We start from the raw sequence: 20,748 nt of genomic DNA, 5'->3' as shown, positions 1-20,748 counted from the left end.
ACTTTGCTTGAATTACTTGTTTGTTGGAAACTACCCTAGAAACATATGCACTTCTTTAGAACAGTCTAAAAATTATAATTGCATACAGTAGGCATGCTCTGACACGTTTTTCAGTATTAAAATACTGGTCAGTGGGAAATTTCATTTACTCTTATGGTAACTTTTTTAAAAATGCAAGTCTCCTAGGAATCATTTAGGGGAAAGTAAAATATTAAGCATGTGTCTTCTGCAATCTTCACAGAACTAATGAGAGGCTAGCAGAGGTCAGCACCAAACTTCTTGTGGAAAAACAGCAGAGCAGATCTTTGTTCACCACTCTCACTACCAGGCCAGTCATGGAGCCACCTTGTGTTGGAAATCTTAATAACAGTTTAGATCACAACAGAAAACTTATTCCAAGAGAAAACTTAGTGATCTCTTCCTCAAATCCACGGACTTCAAATAATAGCGTGGAGAACTACTTGAGCAAGGTTAGTTATGTTGTCTTTTTTCCTTCAGGTTTCAAATTTCTCATATAAGAATTCTTTTTTTGTTTGTGTTTTTGAGACAGGGTTTTACTCTGTTGTCCAGGCTGGAGTGCAGTGGTGCCATCTTGGCTCACTGCAACCTCTGCCTCCAGGTTCAAGCGCCTCTTGTGTCTCGGCCTCCCAGGTAGCTGGGACTACAGGTGTGTGCCACCACACCCAGCTAATTTGTATATTTTTAGTAGAGACTGGGTTTCACATATTGCCGGGCTGGTCTCAAACTTGTGGTCTCAAATGATCTGCCTGCCCCAACCTTCCGAAGTGCTGGGATTACAGGTGTGAGCCACTGTGCCTAGCCTCAAATTTCTGGTATAATTCTTATTTTTAATTTGGTGAAATACTGAGTTGTTTAATTGACTTATGCTTGATAAGTAAGGGTCATAATTATCTGTGCTAATAAAGTGAGGAAATTTTTTTTGTTTTTTTTTTTTTTTTTTTTTTTTTTTTTTTTTTTGAGACGGAGTCTCGCTCTGTCGCCCAGGCTGGAGTGCAGTGGCCAGATCTCAGCTCACTGCAAGCTCCGCCTCCCGGGTTCCCGCCATTCTCCTGCCTCAGCCTCCCGAGTAGCTGGGACCACAGGCGCCGCCACCTCGCCCGGCTAATTTTTTGTGTTTTTTTAGTAGAGACGGGGTTTCGCCGTGTTAGCCAGGATGGTCTCGATCTCCTGACCTTGTGATCCGCCCGCCTCGGCCTCCCAAAGTGCTGGGATTACAGGCTTGAGCCACCGCGCCCGGCCAGTTTTTTTTTTTTTTTTTAAGTCCCTAGAGCTCTCACTTTCAAGAGATACCATTTGTTAACTTTATTCAATAAATGTAACTAAATTGTCACATTTTAAATTTCTTTAAAAGCTGAATTTATTAGAAATGGAATATGACTGCCTATTACCTGATAGTAAAAGGTATACGTTGAGATACTTTGGCTTTCTTTCTAATGGATTTGAGTTTGGCTGTGGTTGATGGCACTTTGATGGTTTTCTGGCACCATCTCAAGTGTTCCACCCTTAATCATAAGTGAACGATTGGCATCCAGACACTTAACCACATATGGAAATTATTATTTAAAGAACTCCAAGATAAATACTTTTTGTGAATTAAACCTCTAACACTGATTAATTTGTATTTTTAAGTTTTGTCATTTTGTTACATAGGATTACATCCTTAGTTGCTATTGTTACAGCATTTTTCTCCCAATTTTTGTAAAATGTGTCTATTACTGGGCAATTGCACAGCAGTTTTTAAATAGTTAAGCAAATATGTGAATTTTAAAAATGCACTTGTGCCATTATTTGAATGATTGATGACTAAGATGGCAATGATATCAAGAGTGTTTAGTAAGTATGATCAAACAGAATTATTTTCTTCCCACCCAGAATTTCATGTAAAGCCTCACAGGGTCCCCATCTTTACAGTTGCAAGATCCTAGCTAGCCAATATTATGTTCATCATTTTGTTAGCTTAGTTTTGTCTTGCTTTTCTAGGACAATAGAAAACCCATTGAAGAGGAACCTTCCAATCCAACCTTATGATTTCACTCATAGTATGACTCCATTTCTGGGGATCTCAAAATGAATTCAACAATTACAAGTTATAACAATTGTAGACTTGGTAGGGAAAAAAAAAAATAATTCAACTATGCTTGATCCAGTTTAAGATACTTGTCTAACTTTTGACCATTTTTGACCAGGGGGACAAATTACAAAAGCTGGTTGCAGTGGTGAACACCTGTAGTCCCAGCTACTTGGGAGGCTGGGGCAGGAGGATTGCTTGAGCCCGAGAGTTTGAGGTCGTAGTGTGTTTTTATTGCACCTGTGTGCAATAGTGTGTGTGTTTTTTGTTTTTTGTTTTTTTTTTTTTTTGAGATGGAGTCTTGCAGGCTGGAGTGCAGTGGCCAGATCTCAGCTCACTGCAAGCTCCACCTCCCGGGTTCACGCCATTCTCCTGCCTCAGCCTCCCACCACCTCAGACGCCCACCACCTCGCCCGGCTAGTTTTTTGTATTTTTTAGCAGAGACGGGGTTTCACCGTGTTAGCCAGGATGGTCTCGATCTCCTGACCTCGTGATCCGCCCGTCTCGGCCTCCCAAAGTGCTGGGATTAATAGTGTGTTTTTATAGCCGCCACACTCCAGCCTGGGCAACATAGCAAGACCCTGTCTCTTAAAAAAATTACAAGATGCATAAAACATTTGTTTGAACAAAAATAAATAAATAACTAGTTCTTGTTGTATATCATTAAAATATTCATTTTAATCAGTGCACATTAGCTTAAGATTTAATGGTATTTTCATGATCTTAATGCAGAGAAAAATAGTGTAGACTCATGTTAAATGAGACCTCAATGTGGTTTCTTTACCAGGCCTCATGTCCTAATGAATCATAGAAGAGCAAGCCTGAGGTTTTTTAGACAGCACTGCAGCCAAGTGGCTAACAAGAAACAAATTAAATTATTGTTTTAATATATAAATTACAAGATCCTAGCCAGCTAATATTTTTTTCATCATTTTGTTAGCTTAGTTTTGTCTTGTTTTTTTTTTTGACAATGAGATGATCACGGTCTAAGTGCTTCAGGGTCATGAAATTGTCCTACTGGGTACAAAAAGAAAATGAATGTCAAATACTTCTGTAGGCCAGATGCTCATGCCTATAATCCCAACACTTTGGGAAGCCAAAGCAGGAAGACCGCTTGAGCTCAGGAGTTCAAGACCAGCCTGGGAAACATAGTGAGACATAGTGAGACTTCATTTCTGCAAAAAATTTAAAAAATTAGCTGGGCATGGTGATGCACGCTTGTAGTCCCAGCTTCTCGGGAGGCTGAGGCAGGAGAATCACTTGAGCCCAGGAGGTCAAAGCTGCAGTGAGCTATGATCGTGCTTCTGTACTTTATCCTGGATGACAGTGAGACCCTGTCTCAAAAAAACCAAAACAATAACAAAAAACCTTCTGTAACTTATTAAGCATGATGCAAATATAAAATTTTTTCATTAGTTCCTACCAGAAAACTCAGGTAACAGCATTTTATAAGATGATGAAAGAGTGTATAAATACACAATGTAAGGGAAGATTTTTGAGGAAATATTTTTTCTTGATTTTTTGGGGGGACAAGGGGGTGTTTATTTGTACTATTTCTGGATAAGCTGAAAAATATTCCATTGGTATACATGGTTTCTTTGTGGGGCACTGGTTTGCCAAACCATGCTAGACTTAAAAGAGATTAAAAAGAAGTATTCTATCAAGTCAAGTGTGACTTTCATACCTTAAAAATTTTTTTTTAAAGAATAGAACTTTTAAAAAATGGCATGAAACTATATTCCATAAAACAGATAGAAGTAGAGCTCTCCGGCTAAAGGAGGGTTAGGAGCTCTGAAGTTGTGACTTCCTTATCCCTTAATCCTACAATATCCTCTGTAGATCCTTAGATTTCTGCGGGACAGTTTGAAAACTACCAGTTATGAAAGAATCCAATTAGCCAAAATTTGTTGGTACATTATTCTTCTATAATTTTATCCTATTCTTAAAAAAGTATACATGAAGTTGCAGATGTGCTCCCTTTATTAATGTTGGACTTCAAGCTACCTCCACCATCTGAAGCATAATCCTCACCTGGAAATAAACAGAAAGTCCATAGAAAAAGGAGGAGCATTTTTTTTTTTTTTTTTTTTGAGATGGAGTCTCGCTCTGTCGCCCAGGCTGGAGTGCAGTGGCCGGATCTCAGCTCACTGCAAGCTCCGCCTCCCGGGTTTATGCCATTCTCCTGCCTCAGCTTCCCGAGTAGCTGGAACTACAGGCGCCCGCCACCTCGCCCGGCTAGTTTTTTGTATTTTTTTGGTAGAGACGGGGATTCACCGTGTTAGCCAGGCTGGTCTCGATCTCCTGACCTCGTGATCCACCCGTCTCAGCCTCCCAAAGTGCTGGGATTACAGGCGTGAGCCACCGCGCCCGGCCAGGAGGAGCATTTTTATAAAACATAGTTTATTTATTTTACTCTATAATAGCTTTTGATTTTGTATTATGCATTAAATTATTAGCATAAGAGATTAGTAATTTATTAAGCTTTTTAATTTCCTCTAGCAGTGTTCAGTTTCTCCTAAACTATTGCTCTATCCATTTCAAAAACCATTGATGGCACCTTGTCTACCTCAATAGGACAGTTATTAATGTCACCAATACATTTTTATCTCCTTTTTTCTTCCGTAGTCTGTATCAGGCACTGTGTTAAGTTATTTAACTGGAGACAATAATTCTAAATTTGTATTAAGGGAAATATGAGGAAAATGTGTGATTTAAATGTGTGATTTAATGATAAAGTAGGAACGAAAGGAACTTTTTCAAAGTCATTTAATATTTGCCAGTTTTCACTTTGAATATAGGTAAAACCTTCCCAGTTTCCCATCAGCCAGGACAAAACCAGACTTGTCAACACACATGACCCTTTTCCTAAGCTTTCGAGTGTCCCTCCCAGAGCCGCTCCCTCCTGGGTTCTGGGTCTGCCACTTTTCCCTTTGAGCCTTTATGTCTGACCTGGTGTCCTTTTCTCAAAAGTAGTTGCCCTCAGTTGTCATTTATGTGGTAAAACACTCACCACACTCGGCGTGGTGGCCCATGCCTGTAATCCCAGCACTTTGGAAGGCCCAGGTGGGTGGATCACGAGGTCAGGAGTTCAAGACCAGCCTGTCCAATATGGTGAAACCTCGTCTCTACAAAAAAATACAAAAATTAGCTGGGCGTGGTAGTGCATGCCTGTAGTCCCAGCTACTCAGGAAGCTGAGGCAGGAGAATTGCTCGACCTGGGAGGCGGAGGTTTCAGTGAGCTGAGATTGCGGCAATGCACTCCAGCCTGGGCAACAGAGTGAGGGGGGAAAAATAACCTCTACTTAAATTTGTTACACAAGAAGTATTCTCAGTCTAGACAGTTAAGATTTCTTCAGTATTAGAGTAAGCAATTTGCTAAGAGTATTTCATTTTTATCTAAGCAAAATATACATATTGTGAAAGTATTTGTAAATAGGGTATAAAGAAATAAAATTTATTACACGTAGGAAATAAATATTTAGGAGAAGCGAGAAACTACATTACATTAGTAGTTCCTTAATATAAGTCATGTAAAAATGTATATTTATGTCATGTTTATTAATGAATAGCAATATAAGATTTGTTCAATAAAGGCTTCTCCTTTTATTTGGTATTGAGTTATTACTTTTACAGGACCTGTCTGCTAATGCTGTTGTCACATTATTCAGTTTATAAGGCCTGTCTGTAATGTTACTGTCAGAAGTATATGGAAAACAGTCTTACAAAAAATTGGGAAACCTGTTAGTCAAAAAATTTTATCTTCATGCCTAACATTTTTAAAAGCATTGGATATCATATTATCATTATCACCACAAAGTGCCTGTTATGCTCACTATATAGTGTGCTGTTTCAGACCGCGTTCTGGGTATTTAGAGAGAGAATACCTTTTATAAAAAAGATTTAAATAAGAGCACTCTAAATGGGCCACTTGCAATATAGTTTGAAATATTCCCACACATTTCATAGTTAAGTATATAAATAAAATTAGATGTTTAAAAAATTGGTACTAATTTTTGAAATCAAAATTACAATTAAAGAGCTATACATATTGTTTTTGTTTATAATTCTACCAAGTTGTGAATCAAAGAAACTAAACTGGAAAACTAGCTTTAACTTATATTTATCACTTTTTGAGCAAATTTTCTGAAATCTTTGTGTTTACATGAATAAAGAAATGTTACTTATAATATATAGGTAGGATAATACTTATTTTCACTTACTTTTTTGCCAGTAGAATTTTCACATGACATTATGATAGTATCACTTTCTTCATGTATATATTGATGATTTTGTACCAAAAAATAGCATAGAACATACTTTAAAATTTTAATTTTCTAAAAGTAGACAATAGAAAGTGTTTTATTTGTTTTTGTTTTTGTTTTTGTTTTTGAGATGGAGTCCCGCTCTGTTGCCCAGGCTGGAGTGCAGTGGTGCAATCTCGGCTCACTGCAACCTCCACCTCCTGGGTTCAAGCAATTCTCCTGCCTCAGCCTCCTGAGTAGCTGGGACTACAGGTGCACGGCACCATACCTGGCTAATTTGTTTTGTATTTTAGTAGAGATAGAATTTCACTATGTTGCCCAGGCTAGTCTCGAACTTCTGAGCTCAGACAATCTGCCTGCCTTGGCCTCCCAAAGTGCTAGGATTATAGATTTGAGCCACTGTGCCCCACCAGAAAGTTTATTTTAAGGAAAAATCCATTAAAGTGAAAAAACTGATTAATCTTTATAAAGGTCAGAGTTTTGCTAAGAATTTCAAAGTAATGCATTCATTGCAAACTATGACTTCAGTTGTTTAACCTTGTACTAAAAAGAGAAAATATCACCTTTCTGGCATTATGTATATGCAATAGACCAATATTAATTGTACTTTTTATCAGATTAAACAACATTACACATTTTTAAAATCTAAACTTAAAACAAGTAGGAATTTTATTTATGTGATTATTTTTATATTTAAGCAATCAAGTGTAGTCTTTAAGAGTATTACAGGCCACGTTTTGTAAGTGATATATCATTCCCATGATAATGTCTCTTGTGTAACTTAAACAGTATAAATAACATTTGACTTATTTCAGATGCAGCAGGAGTTAGAAAAAAATATAACTAGAGAACTCGAAGAAGGTATGTTGCCAAACTTCATGAATTAAATTTAGATTGATTAATTGATTTCTGAAATAAACTGTAAATGGTGAGTGGGATCCCTTTCCATTGTTTGGCTAATAGATACTACATTAAATGTTCTTTCTTACACACATCTAATGAAAGATGTGAAAACATAAATATTCATAGTGGAGAGTATACTTCCTTTGTCTCATTAATTCATCATGTTCCATAGCTTTAAAAAAATCTCAAGAAGTCTTTGCAGCTCTTTTTTTTTCGGCTCTACACTTTCTTCACTTCTGCCATTCCCATAGAACTGTAGCCAGCATGCAGAAATTATTCTTAGAAAACAAAGGCATCATCAACTTCTCAGGGGTATGGTGGTGGTTTAAGGCCCAAAGACCCCAGACTTACCTAGTAATACCTAGTCTGGAATTACAGTTCATAAGCAGTCGCTTGACAGGTGACATTTTAAATCTCCAGTCATTTACTTTGTCATTGGTTTCCCTTTGCCCTCAGGAGAAGCTCCAAGTTCCTTAGCATGGAATAAAAACACCCACATCAATGTGGTCCTTGTCATGTCATTCAGCCTTATTTCTCACCCCTTACTGTTATCCGGGCCCCTTTGCTCTGGCATCCAGCCACCCTAGACCACGTGGAATTCCACAGGGAGCTTCCTTAGCTCCAGCTCTTGGCATTTGCGTCTTCCTTCTGTCTGGCATGTTTTCCTTGTCCTTCAGGTATCAGTCTGCACATTGCCTCCATCAAAAAGCCTACGTTATTGACTCAGACCTGGGATAGGTGTCCGTTCTGTGTGTTCCAGTAGTGTCCTGTCTTATACCTCTCATGGTATCTGTGACTCTGTATGGAAATTGTATGTTTGTCTGTTTTTTCAGATTATAGCATATGTTTGTTAGAGATGGATCATATCTTCATCTTGTAATTCCAGTGCTTACTTTGCTCATGGTTGTTGAATAAATGAATGAAGAGAAGCTCTGATATTTAACCACAAGGATAAATTAATTCAATGTGCAACCACAGGCAAATTATATTTAATAGTAATCTTGTATAATAGTTGTGCATAGATATATTTCTTTATTAAAACTGACAAAATTCTCAACTCTTTTACTGACTTTCACTTAGTTAACTTTGAAATCTTTTAGGTAAAGAATATAATTCTTTCTTTTTCATTTTAGCTGCTGCTGAATTGGAATCTGTATCAATAGCTTCTCCTCTAGGATCTACTGATGAGTCAAATCTAAATCAAGATCTGGTTTGGAAAGCATCCAGAGAATATGTACAGGTTTTAAAGAAAAATTATATGATCTGAAAGATAAAATTTTATTACTGGGCTGTTTATGTGACATTTTAATTGTTTCTCATTAAATATTAATATATGACATGTAAAAATCTTTATTAAAGGAAAATATTTTTGTATCATATGTGTCAGATCAAAATTTGTATAGTATTTTAAACAATGTTACTTGGCTTCTTTAACTTTTAAGTGGATTTTGCCAGTGAAAACCAGGAATATTGAGTTTTACATACTCAAAGTGCCCAAATGTCAGCTGTTTAAACAGCCAAACCACGAAGTTGTCATTAATACTTTAGTGCAGTTAATTGATGACTTATTTGTATTTTGTAATTTTTATCACTATATGTAGTGGTAGAGTTGGACTTAGATGTCATTTTGTTGTGCAGGAACTATGGTCATTGTTCATGTTTGGATGTATTAACAATCGTTACAGTGCCATCAAATATACACAATTTTAAGCACTGATTTATATAGCTCTTCTCAGGGAGAAATAAGATTTGCCTAATTCACCTTTTCTGTTTGTTTATTTATTTCTAATTAACCTTTTGGAAATAGTCTTCAATTTAGAGAAAATTTCCAAATTTTAATACAAAGACTTTCCCCTCTGAACCATTTGAGAGTAAATTACTGACATTATGCCATCACCCCTGATTACTTTAGTGGGCATTCCTACAAGTCAGGACATTCTATGTAACTACAGTGCAAACATTGCAATCAGAAAGTCAACATTAATACATTCTAGTTTGTTACTTCTCTGTAATGTCCTTTATAACAAAAGGATCCCATTCCAATCCACGGCTTGTATTTAGTTGTTGTATCTCTTAGATTCTTTCAGTCTGGAACAGTTCCTCAGTCTTTCCTTGACCTTCATGACCTTGAGTATTTTGAAGAGTAAAGTCCAGTAATATAGAATGTCCCTCAATTGGGTTTCATGGTGATTAGATTTAGATTACATGATTTTTTGGCAGGAGTATCACAGAAGTGACCCAGTGATCTTCTCATTGCATCTTACCTGTGACCCTACAGTTTTGATTTGCCCTGTTACTGGCAATGTTAGCATTGATCACTAACAGTGGTATCTGCTGAATTTCTCCTCTGTAATGTTATTTTTTCACCTTGTGGTTAATTAGTATTTTATGGGGAGGTAATTTGAGACTATGTACATATCTCTGTTCCTCATCAAACCCTCAATTTATTCATTTACTTCTATCAATATGGGTTCATGGTTTATTTTATTCAATGGGTTATCATTCATTAATATCATTATTAAAATTTGTTTTTCTTTTAAGAAATACTCTATTTTGACAATTTCAGACTTACAGAAAAATTGTAAGAGGTAGTACAAATAATTTTTGGATATTATTCCCTAAATGTTAACATTTTACTACATTTACTTCATCCTTTCTCCCCCTTTTCCTCCTCTCTCTCTAAATATGAATATAGGTGCTTATGACAGATATTTTTTCTGAACTGTTTGTAGGTTGCAGACATGACGCCTCTTTATTTCTAAATAATGCATATTTCCTAAACACAAGGAATTACCTTACATAAGTGTAGTTTAATGGTCAAAATCAGGATATTAACATTGGCTCAATGTTAATATCTAATCTATAGACCTCATGCAGATTTTGCCAGTTGTCTCCAAAATATCCTTGATAGCCGAGGAAAATTCAAGATGGGGGATTTTCACCAAGTGTGCTGTGTTGGTCCAATTGTCCCGTTTCTGTAGTCTCCTTTAATCTGGGACAGTTGCATGACAATCAAATTTATGTTTTTGGAGAGTATAGGTCAGCTGTTTTGTAGGCTTTCTCTCCATTTTGGTTTGTACGATGTTTTCTCATGATTAGCTTCAGGTTGTGCCATTTGGGCAGGGCTTTCACGCAGGCTGAGTTCTCTGCAGTGCAGCATCTGGAGGCATCTGCTGTCAACTTGCTTCCATTACTGGCCAATGTTGACTTTGATTATTTGGTTTGTTCAGATAATCGAAGTCCACATCCTGCCATGTTTGTCCATGGTAAAGCTACTATATACTTTGTATTTAATAAGTATCTTGTATAAAGATACTTTGAGGTTTTGTAAATATCTGGCTACTACTCAGAACTTCAGCCATGAGATCAAGCCTTTCATTGGTGATTTGTGCTTGAATCAGTTATTATGATGGTTACCAAATGATGATGTTCTTATTCCTTTATCCCTTCTATATTGATAAATACAACAAAACCAGTGAACAAATAGGGGGAGAGGGGAAATCTTACTAATTTGGTGTTCAGATGCCCCTGGATTTGGCCAACAGTAGCCATTTCAAGCCGACTTTGTGTCCTTCTGAACCTGTCCCCCTTATTCTTTGGACACTTCAAGGGTCAACTGTATGTTTAACTTCCTTTTCTGACAGTAACCTGGCTCCCTTCATCCTGAATATATATTAAGTACTTACTTCATGCTGTCGATAGGCTTTGGAATCTGACTTTAAGTGAAATGACATATAACAGAACCAATTTTGCCATAGGCTAAATGATACAAATAAAACATACATATCGTTGACATATCGTTGGTCACAAAAACATCACTAAACTTGTAAGTGAAGACCCCGAAACATGAATACTAAACATTGAAGTAAATGTGAGCTCTACGTATATTTAGGAAAGATTAATTTAAAAAATTAAGATACTACCCAATTTTGGGTGCATCAGTGAGTGATAGTGGTTGTAGTGGTGGTGCTGTGTTAAATCAAGGAATAAATGATGCAAAGTGAAAAAATTGTCAGGAGCACCTGCTGCCCTCATGCAGCTATCTGAACACTATTTTTGTGTCCAAAAATAGTCACAAGTACGGCAGGCTCATGGAGCACTTTCATACCACATAATTGTGTACCGCAGCATTTGTATTATGACCATAGACCCTACAACATTTTATTTTATAGTAATTTGCATTCATTTGTTCTTCTTAACCTGCTTATTCCAGTTCAGGGTCACACATTGTCGGAGCCTCTCCTGCACTTAGGGGTGCAGGGTGGGAACCAGCTCTGGACAGGACACATCCCATTGCAGGGCCACTCACATACACCCGCCCTCACTCTAACTGGGACCATGTCATGACATCAGCACATCACATGACCTAACATGCCCAGCTTTGGGATGTAGGAGGAAACCAGAATACCTGGAGGAAACCCACACAGACAAGGGGAGAATGTGCAACCTCCACATAGATGGGAGCCCAGTTGGGAATTCTTTTTCTCATCAGTGTGACAATGAAATGATGTTGTTCAAGAATCTGCTATATTTACTGATTTGTTCAATCCCCGTGTGTGTAACCAATCTCTTGTGTCCCAGCCCCTAAGCAACTGTGCTCCCCAGTCCCCCTTGGACTCCAGCACCCTTCATCAGGTTGCCTCCACCGCTTTTCCTCCCAAGCTGATGCTGTCTTCACTCCATCCTTTCCCAGACACCCTGTGCCAGGCCACCCTCTTATGTAGATGCTTCCAAATCAAATGCTGTAAACCCATGTGGGACTATCCCTTCCCCCATGTGGTTGCCTCCTGACTCTGTCTTTGATACCTCATTCTATTCCATCTACCTTTCAGGAGTGCCCTTACTTGACCTCCAACCCTGTAGAGGGTGACACTCCTGACATAGGAGATAGAAATTATTTAGGCAGATAGCAAGGGTAAAAGAGTCCTTGGCAGAATTTCTCTTTTAACAAAAAGCAGGTCCCAAATCATTTCTAACAAGGAGCAGCCTGAAAAATCGAGCTGCTGACATAGATAAGCAAGCTGGAAGCTTGCATGGGTGAATGCTGGCAATTGTGCCAATAGAAAAGGGCTACCTGAGGGCGACGTACTTTCAGTATGGAGGCTCCATCTTCCCTTTTCTTTGTACAGTAAAGGAACAGGCAACATGGTGCTGGCCAGGCAGAGAACTCATCTGCATAATAAAAGATTAGGGTGGGGGCGGCCAGATTTTCATGCACTATGCAAATGGCACACCTAGCCCTAACCAGTTTTTTGCACCTTATGCAAACGGCACACCTGGTCTGATCAATCTTTTGTGCCCTGTGTAAATCAGACACCACTGCCTTAAGCTCATCTATAAAACCGTGTGCATTTTGCCACAGACTGGAATACCCGCCCGGGACCCTCTCTCTGCAGGGGAGAGCTTTTCTCTTTCTCTCACCTATCAAACCTCTGCTCTTAACCTCACCCCTGTGTGTCCACATCCTTGATTTCCCTGGCATGAGACAATGAACCTCAGATATTACTCCAACAGTAATGCTGCTTCACTCCCACACTTAGGCCGTTCTCATTTTATCCAGACTCCAGCCCCTCACTCTGGGCCACCACAACTGTGTTTTTGTTTCCAGACTTAGTCCCTATACTTTTGAACTGAAATGTTCAGGAAGAAAAAGGAGAATAGGACTCCACATACCATTTATAATCAACATGCCGAGCTCTACAAAGCAAGCATTTTGTATTGGAATTGCATTGAGTCTATAATTTGGGGACAAAAGACATTTAGAATATTGAGTTATTCTGTCTTTATTTTTTTTTTTTTTTTTTTTTTTTTTTTTTTTGAGACGGAGCCTTACTCTTTTGCCCAGGCTGGAGTGCAGTGGCGCAATCTCGGCTCACTGCAAGCTCTGCCTCCTGGGTTCACGCCATTCTCCCGCCTCAGCCTCCCGAGTATCTGGGACTACAGGTGCCTGCCACCATGCCCGGCTAATTTTGTTTTTGTATTTTTAGTAGAGACGAGGTATCACCATGTTAGCCAGGATGGTCTCCATCTGCTGACCTCATGATCCACCCGCCTCGGCCTCCAAGAGTGCTGGGATTACAGGCATGAGCCACTGCGCCCGGCCTATTCTGTCTTGTTAACTTACAGAGATATTGCATATATACATTTTTAGATTTATTCCCAGTTATTTGATACTTTTGATTCTATTCTTACATTTTATTTCCTGTTTCTTATAGAAGTAAAATCAGTATTTTATGTTTTAAACTTGGATTCAGCTATCTTGATAAATTCATATTTTCTATTTGAGTATTTTATCTGTAGAATCTTGGATTTCCCGTATACACACAAAAATATCTGTAATAGTGACAGTATTGTATCCTTTCCAATTCCTGGAGTTTTTGTTTTTCTTTCCTACTACAAGAATGATGTTGAATAAAAGGGTTGAAACAGTAGGCATCCATATTTTGTTGAAATTACAAAGGGGAAGCAATATTTTTCAATAAGTATGTAGATGGCAGGCTTTTGTTTTTATAATGAATATTCTTCATTATTGTATAGGTTTCCTATTGCTGCATAATAGGCCATCACAAACTTAGCATCTTAAAATCACACACACTTATTATCTCACGGTTTGGGTGGGTCAAGAGTTCAGGCATGGTCTATCTGGGTCCTCTGCCCAGGTTCTCACAAGGCAGTTGTAAGATCTGAGGTTTATTTTGCTGTAAACTTTTTTCCTTGGAGTTTCAGCTGGTTTCCATCAAGGAAGCTGAGCTTGTCTGCTTCTGTGTGGGTGGAGCGTGGTCTTCAATCTGGGCCCCATTGCTAGGTAAGGAGCTGAGTTGGGAGTTTGTCTTGCAAATTATAATGACTGAAAGTTTTAGCAACCAGCTGGTCTTAATTTCAACTTACAATTGGAGTTCTCAGAAATTGTGTAATTTGTGTGATCATTGTTTTGCTTAGCTGTTTTTGTTTGGGATTTTGGGATTTTGGTGGTGGTGGTGGTGGTGGTTTTGGTATGTTTTGGTCTCAAACCTGTCAGATTTGATGAATTCTAAACCCCTCTAGCCTATGAGCGTGGAATTTTCACTCCAAAGGAAAAAAGAGCACCATGCTTTTCTCAGCCTTTCAGGGCATTCTCAGGTGACTGAGAATCATGTGAGGGTGTCTGGGAGGAATGCCTCCTAAGAGCGGCAGTGGCTCCAAGGAGGTTTCTCCCTCAGGAGAACATAATTAGGGCCTATTCTCACCTGGCAGGTGCATATAAGGAGTTGACCCCTCCCACATCTTAAGCCCCTGACACATTGTGCCAGGTAGTTGTGACACAGGTGGACCAAACCAGTTCAGAGAGTAATTGCCCTGGAAAGCTAGGTCCGCAGGCAGCACACTTTGAGTCTGACACATTCACCGACTTAATAATATCTGAAGGAGAACTCTAAACTATGGAAAATTAGGCCTCTACATTGGCTAAAATCCCAGCAGCTGTGCAACAAAAAGTTACAACCTTAGAAACTCTGGCTGGGTATTTGCAAAATGCTTTTGGCGAATTGTCATGCAAATATTTGGTCAAATGGACAACTATAACCAAAGCAGACTCTTAAGTTACAATTGCCGAGATGGGGATCTTTGAGATGCCCAAATTAGTGCATCTGTGAACTAGAATAGAAAAGGCACGCACAAAAACTAAACAGCCAGAATGGGAGAGCTGCTTTCAGTGATATCTGGAGAGGAGCAAAATGGGGGAAGATTGCCTCATCTCCTTACAGAAGACCAAGAAGCAACTTAGAGATGCTGAGAACCCTCTAGTGCTTTATCTCAAAGAAATCTTCAGAATCATTTACTTCCCTCTTGGTGCCTTCCCCACCTCCAAGTATACCCCTACTTTACCCCAACCTCTTTGAGCTTCCTGAACCAGATCTGTTCCCTCCTCATGCATGCTCCAGTCTACCATCTTCCCCTCCTTGACTGCTACTCACTCAACAGAAGGCAGCAGGGGGTCTAACTTCCAAGACTCTACCTCCTGCTGATTCTCTGACAGCCCCAGTGTCACCCTCTCATCTGGAAGATGGGAAAAGGGGGACCCTATAGGGACATCTCTCATGATTGCCCTGTTTTGAAAACAACCAATAACAGATAGAGGAACCACAGCATTTGCCTATCAATTCTGGTCAGAGGCTCTACGAGGCACAGTTATAGAATTTCCTGACCTCCATAAAGATCCAATTGGGGGCCGGGCATGGTGGCTCAAGCCTGTAATCCCAGCATTTTGGGAGGCCGAGATGGGCGGATCACGAGGTCAGGAGATCGAGACCATCCTGGCTAACATGGTGAAACCCCGTCTCTACTAAGAAATACAAAAAAAAATAGCCGGGCGAGGTGGCAGCGCCTGTAGTCCCAGCTACTCGGGAGGCTGAGGCCGGAGAATGGCGTGAACCCGGGAGGCGGAGCTTGCAGTGAGCTGAGATCTGGCCACTGCACTCCAGCCTGGGCTACAGAGCGAGACTCCGTCTCAAAAAAAAAAAAAAAAAAAAAAAAAATCCAACTGGGTTTGCCCATGAATTTGAGCTCATTATCAGAACTATGACCCAGGTCATTCAGACCTTTACCAACTGGTACACATGCTTGTTTCAGATGCTAAAGCTAAGGAATGGCTAGAAAAAACATAGAGATAAGACCCTTTAGCAGACTTGATCCTCAAAGGCCCAATAGAATGACAACAATCAACCCCCACAAGTCCAGAAGACAGGCCCAAAGATGTCTGGGAGTGAGCGCCTGCTCTGCTAAATATCATTCCCTCAGTGTTCCAAAGGGTTGTGGATTGAATAAAATCTAGCAGTGCCACCAGAACCCAAAAGAATCAGATCATTTTACATGTTTTAGTAAAACTTGCAACAGTATTGCAAGATGTCAGCTGATTGCTTTGAAAACACTAAAAATGATACGTTATTAAATGCAAACTTTTAAAACAGACCAGATGATGATTTAGCCACCCTTGTAAATTGGGTTATGGCTGGGACTAACAAACTGGTTACCTTAGCTGAGAAGTTATCCTGTGCTATAGACTGCCCAAGTTATGCATCTACAGTTAAAGCAATTTGTTGGGGTGATCAGACCCAACACCAGGCCATGGGGACTACGAAGTCCAGTAGAGTCAAAGGAATGAGAAAAGACAAGAGAGAAAGTGGGACCAGGGGGCCAACGCTAGTATGGATGCTGCGAAGGCCCCAAGATCTGGGAGACCATGCTATTTATTGGTGATCAAACAAAGAAACAGGTGGTAAGGATGGGGTTGAAAGGAAGCAGTGCATCAAGCGAATGAGCCACAGCTGTGGCGGTTTAGCATTTTTTTCTGAAACATACCGCTACTTGAGACAATGGGAGTGCCAGAAGCAAGGAGCCAGCAAGTCCAGACACATTCCAAAGGCCACGAGGGGTGTTAGACCCTGGACCCTGGACATGTTCCAAGCCCTGTCTCAGCTTCTTTCCCAACACTCAGCTCTTCTCCCAACACAATTAACTTCTCAAACCTCTCAGTCACAGAAAAATGTTAAACCGCCCCAGTGTGAGGACTCTTCCCTCAGCCTGTTACTAATGTAAAAGACTGGGACACTTGAAAAGGGACTGCTTTAGGCTGAAATGGAAGCCACAGCAGGAGGATACAACTCAGGAAGACCAGGGGTGCTCTGAGGAAGTTAAAGTGTTTCACCTCTCCCAGTATTCTACCTTGACAAACAATTAGGAGAGATTAATCATCAACCATCCTTATTTGACACAGGAACACCCATATCTGTTATAAATCCCACCTTGTTTAGAAACCTCATTCCTCGGAGTAATGAAAGGATTATCTTCGTGGGTGTATCTAGAAAAACTACCTCATGTTTTAAATCAAAACCTCTAACCTTACAGTTTTGTCAGGTTTGGTACCCCACCAACTGAGGGCCCTAAATATGACCCACTCAGTCTGTCCCATGTGTTCCTAATATGCCCTGAGATCCCTTTCAATCTTTTGGGCCATGATCTCCTCAACATTCATAATGACCATATATATATATATATATTTTTTTTTTATCAAAAGGTGAAATTTTTTTGGAATATGAGCCAGGAGACAAAACAAAAACAACCCAAAACAAACAAAACAAATTAGAGAAACATCCTGACAATGTACCATAATTTAGTACTAGTAATGGTAAAACATCATCTTGTGTCTGGGAAATGAACTAAAGACGGAAAGGGAAATCTTAGCAGAGAAGAGAGAAAAGTGTAATAAAAGGCAGAGAACTGTAAAACTCCTTTTAGCCTCCCCAGTTTTCAAATTACCCCAGAAGTGGAGCATTTGGTTAAGGCCATCCTCTCCCACTTATGGTCCCAGTCAAATACAGACACAGGAAAAATATTCCTAAAGATACTGCTCCCCAACTTTGTATAGTATCCTTCTTGATAGTAAGACATAGATGGAATTGTCCCTATCATACAAGATTATCTAAAAAAGGGATTCATTATTTCCTGTACCAACCCCTACAACACCCCTGTATTCTCTACCAAATGGTAGAGAATGAAGACTTTTTTTCTTGAGACTGAGTCTTGCTCTGTTGCCAGGCTGGAATGCAGTGGCACGATCTGGCTCACTGCAACCTCTGACTCCCTGGTTCAAGTGATTCTCCTGCCTCAGCCTCCCCAGTAGCTGGGATTACAGGCATGAGCCACCATGCCCAGCTAATTTTTGTATTTTTAGTAGAGATGGGGTTTCACCATGTTGGCCAGGATGGTCTTGATCTCCCGGCCTTGTGATCCGCCCGCCTTGACCTTCCGAAGTGCTGGGATTACAGGCATGAGCCACTGTGCCCAGGTTGTTTTGTTTGTTTGTTTGTTTGTTTTTGTTTTTTTAATGAGGTCTCACATCTCACTATATTTCCCAGGCTAGTTTCAAACTCCTGATCTCAAGATATTCTCTCTTCTTGACCTCCCAAACTGCTGGGATTAGTCATGAGCCACCATGCCTGGGCTGAGGGTGGAGATTTGTACAGAATTTGAGAGCAGTAAACAATAGCATAAATTTAGACACTCACATGCCCTTCTATCAGCTGTACCTGCTCCCAGTTAATATTTCTCAATTGTGCATCTACAGTGCCTTCTCTAGAATTCCTGTAGATCGACACAGCCAATAGTTGTTTGCCTTCACCTGGAGAGAGTTTTTCCCAGGATAGTGCCTATGATGTCATAGACACATAAGTGTTTATTGTCTTACTGACTGGTATAGTTTGGATGTGTGTCCTGCCCCAAATCTCATATTGAAATGCAATCCCCAGTGTTGGAGGTGGAACCTGGTGGGAGGTGATTGGATCATAGGGTCAGATTTCTAGTGAATGGTTTAGCACCATCCCCATTGGTAATTTATAAAGAAAAAAGGTTTCACTGGCTCACAGGTCTGCAGGCTTTACAGGAAGCATGGTGCTGGCAACTGCTCACCTTTTGAGGAGGCCTCAGGAGGCTTCCATTCATGGCAGAAGGCAAAGTGGGAGCAGGCTTCTCACAGGGAGAGACTGGGAGCAAGAGAGCAAGCAGGGGAGGTGCCACACACTTTTAAACAACAGATCTCCTGAGAACTCACTATCAGTGGGACAGCACCAGATTATGAGGAATCTGTCCCCATGACCCAAACACCTCCCACAAGGCCCCACCTCCAACACAGACGATTATATCTCAACATGAGTATATGAGTACGTTTTCATACTGCTATAAAGAAACTACCTGAGACTGGGTAATTTATAAAGGAAGTTTTAATTGACTCACAGTTATGCATGGCTGCAGAGGCCTCAGGAAACTTACAATCATCACAGAGGGTGAAGGAGAAGCAAGGCACATCTTACATGGCAGCAGGAGAGAGAGAGCAAAGAGGAAATGCCAGACACTTATTAAACTACCACATGTCATGAGAACTCCCTCACTATCACAAATACAGCATGGGGTAACTGCCCCCATGATCCAACCACCTCCCACCAAGTCCCTGCATCCACACATGGGAGTCATAATTCAAGATGAGATCTGGGTGGGAACATAGAGCCAAACCATATCAATGAGATTTGGAGGAGACATCCAAACTATATCCCAGGTTCAATAAATAATACCACGGAATGCAATCAGAAAAATGCAGAATGTTGAAATAACACAGGATAAATAATCTGGTTTCTTCAGTCAAAACTAAAGGAACCAATAGAGTGCAAGTGAATAAAAATGTAGGGACACATGTAGGTGATATACTCAAAGATATCAAAGGAAACTGAAGACGTCTTATCTAATTTTAATGTATACTCCTTATTCAGATCCCAATTAATATAACCATGAGGCTGGGCACGGTGGCTCACACCTGTAATCCCAGCACTTGGGAGGTCGAGGCAGGTGGATCACAAGGTCAGGAGTTCAAGACCAGCCTGGCCAAGATGGTGAAAGCCTATCTCTACTAAAAATACAAAAATTAGCCAGGGATGGTGGTGGGTGCCTGTGGTCCCAGCTACTTGGAAGGCTGAGGCAGAGAATTGCTTGAACCCAGAAGGCAGAAATTGCACCACTGCACTACAGCCTGGGCAACAGAGTGAGACAATGGTCAAAACTAAATGAATAAATTAATCAATGTAACTATAAGATAATGATGATGATAATAATGTATAAGACAGTAGGAAAACCTTGAAAACTGGCTGAATACTTAATGATACATTAAGAGTTACTGCTGATTTGTCTCAGGGTCATATGATGTCACGGACTGTTTGTGTTTTAAGTCATTAACATTTAGAGATGCATGCAGAAATATTTGTAGAGGAAATGAAACGATGTTTTTATTTTCCAAAAAAATGAGGGACATATATATTATACCTCAATTAAGGCAATAATAATATGGGGGAAGTGTGTGGAGGCGTAGGTGAAGCAAAATTGGCAATGTATTAATCATTAGTAAGCTGATTAAATGGTAAATTAGGTTCATTAAACTATTAAAATTTTGTCTACCTTAGTTAATGTTTTAAAATTCTATCATAGAAAAAAAACTCTAGGAGCATAATAAAACTAAATACCCACTGATATGCCCCAAAGTGCTGAATTTACAGTAAATACTAGAGCAATATTTAATAATCCATTTTTTTCAGGTGGAGTTTTGCTCTTGTTGCCCAGGCTGGAGTGCAATGGTGTGATCTCAGCTCATTGCAACCTGCGTCTCCCAGGTTCAAGTGACTCTCCTGCCTCAGCCTCCCAAGTAGCTGGAATTACAGGTGCCCACAATGATGCCCTAATAATTTTTTTTTTTTGGTGTTTTTAGTATAGAAAGGGTTTCATCATGTTGACCAGGCTAGTCTTGAACTCCTGACCTCAGGTGATCCGCCCGCCTCATCCTCCCAAAGTGCTGGGATTACAGGCATGAGCCACCATGCCTTTGATTACAACTGTCATAAGATCTTGTAGTCATTGAGAATAACTCATGTGGTTTATCAAAAACACCTAATTATTCCATTAAAGTTACTAAGTAGAACA

The 20,748-nt window shown here is 39.8% G+C and overlaps 2 protein-coding genes across 11 annotated transcripts in view; one reads left to right on the top strand and one right to left on the bottom strand.

Moving 5' to 3' along the window:
- The window catches only part of ANKRD26 (ankyrin repeat domain containing 26), a 94,660-nt gene extending 86,058 nt beyond the window's left edge, over positions 1-8,602 (top strand). For 9 of the 10 annotated variants that reach the window (XM_050804473.1, XM_050804482.1, XM_050804481.1 and 6 more), the window contains 3 exons: positions 242-470; positions 7,167-7,212; positions 8,388-8,602. In XM_050804473.1, the coding sequence (XP_050660430.1) occupies positions 242-470; positions 7,167-7,212; positions 8,388-8,521 (409 nt within the window). In that variant the 3' untranslated portion in view covers positions 8,522-8,602. Of the gene's footprint in view, positions 1-241; positions 471-7,166; positions 7,213-8,387 lie in introns of those variants that run through there. The other variant, XM_050804479.1, reaches the window with a different exon arrangement.
- RAB18 (RAB18, member RAS oncogene family) overlaps positions 1-20,748 on the bottom strand; it is a 539,744-nt gene that overhangs the window by 467,624 nt on the left and 51,372 nt on the right. The window lies entirely within an intron of this gene.

The sequence above is a fragment of the Macaca thibetana genome, chromosome 9, assembly GCF_024542745.1.
Source record: "Macaca thibetana thibetana isolate TM-01 chromosome 9, ASM2454274v1, whole genome shotgun sequence".
In the NCBI taxonomy this organism is placed as follows: domain Eukaryota; kingdom Metazoa; phylum Chordata; class Mammalia; order Primates; family Cercopithecidae; genus Macaca; species Macaca thibetana.
The sequence above is the reverse complement of the archived record's forward strand: the minus strand, read 5'-3'. Positions and strand labels throughout refer to the sequence as shown.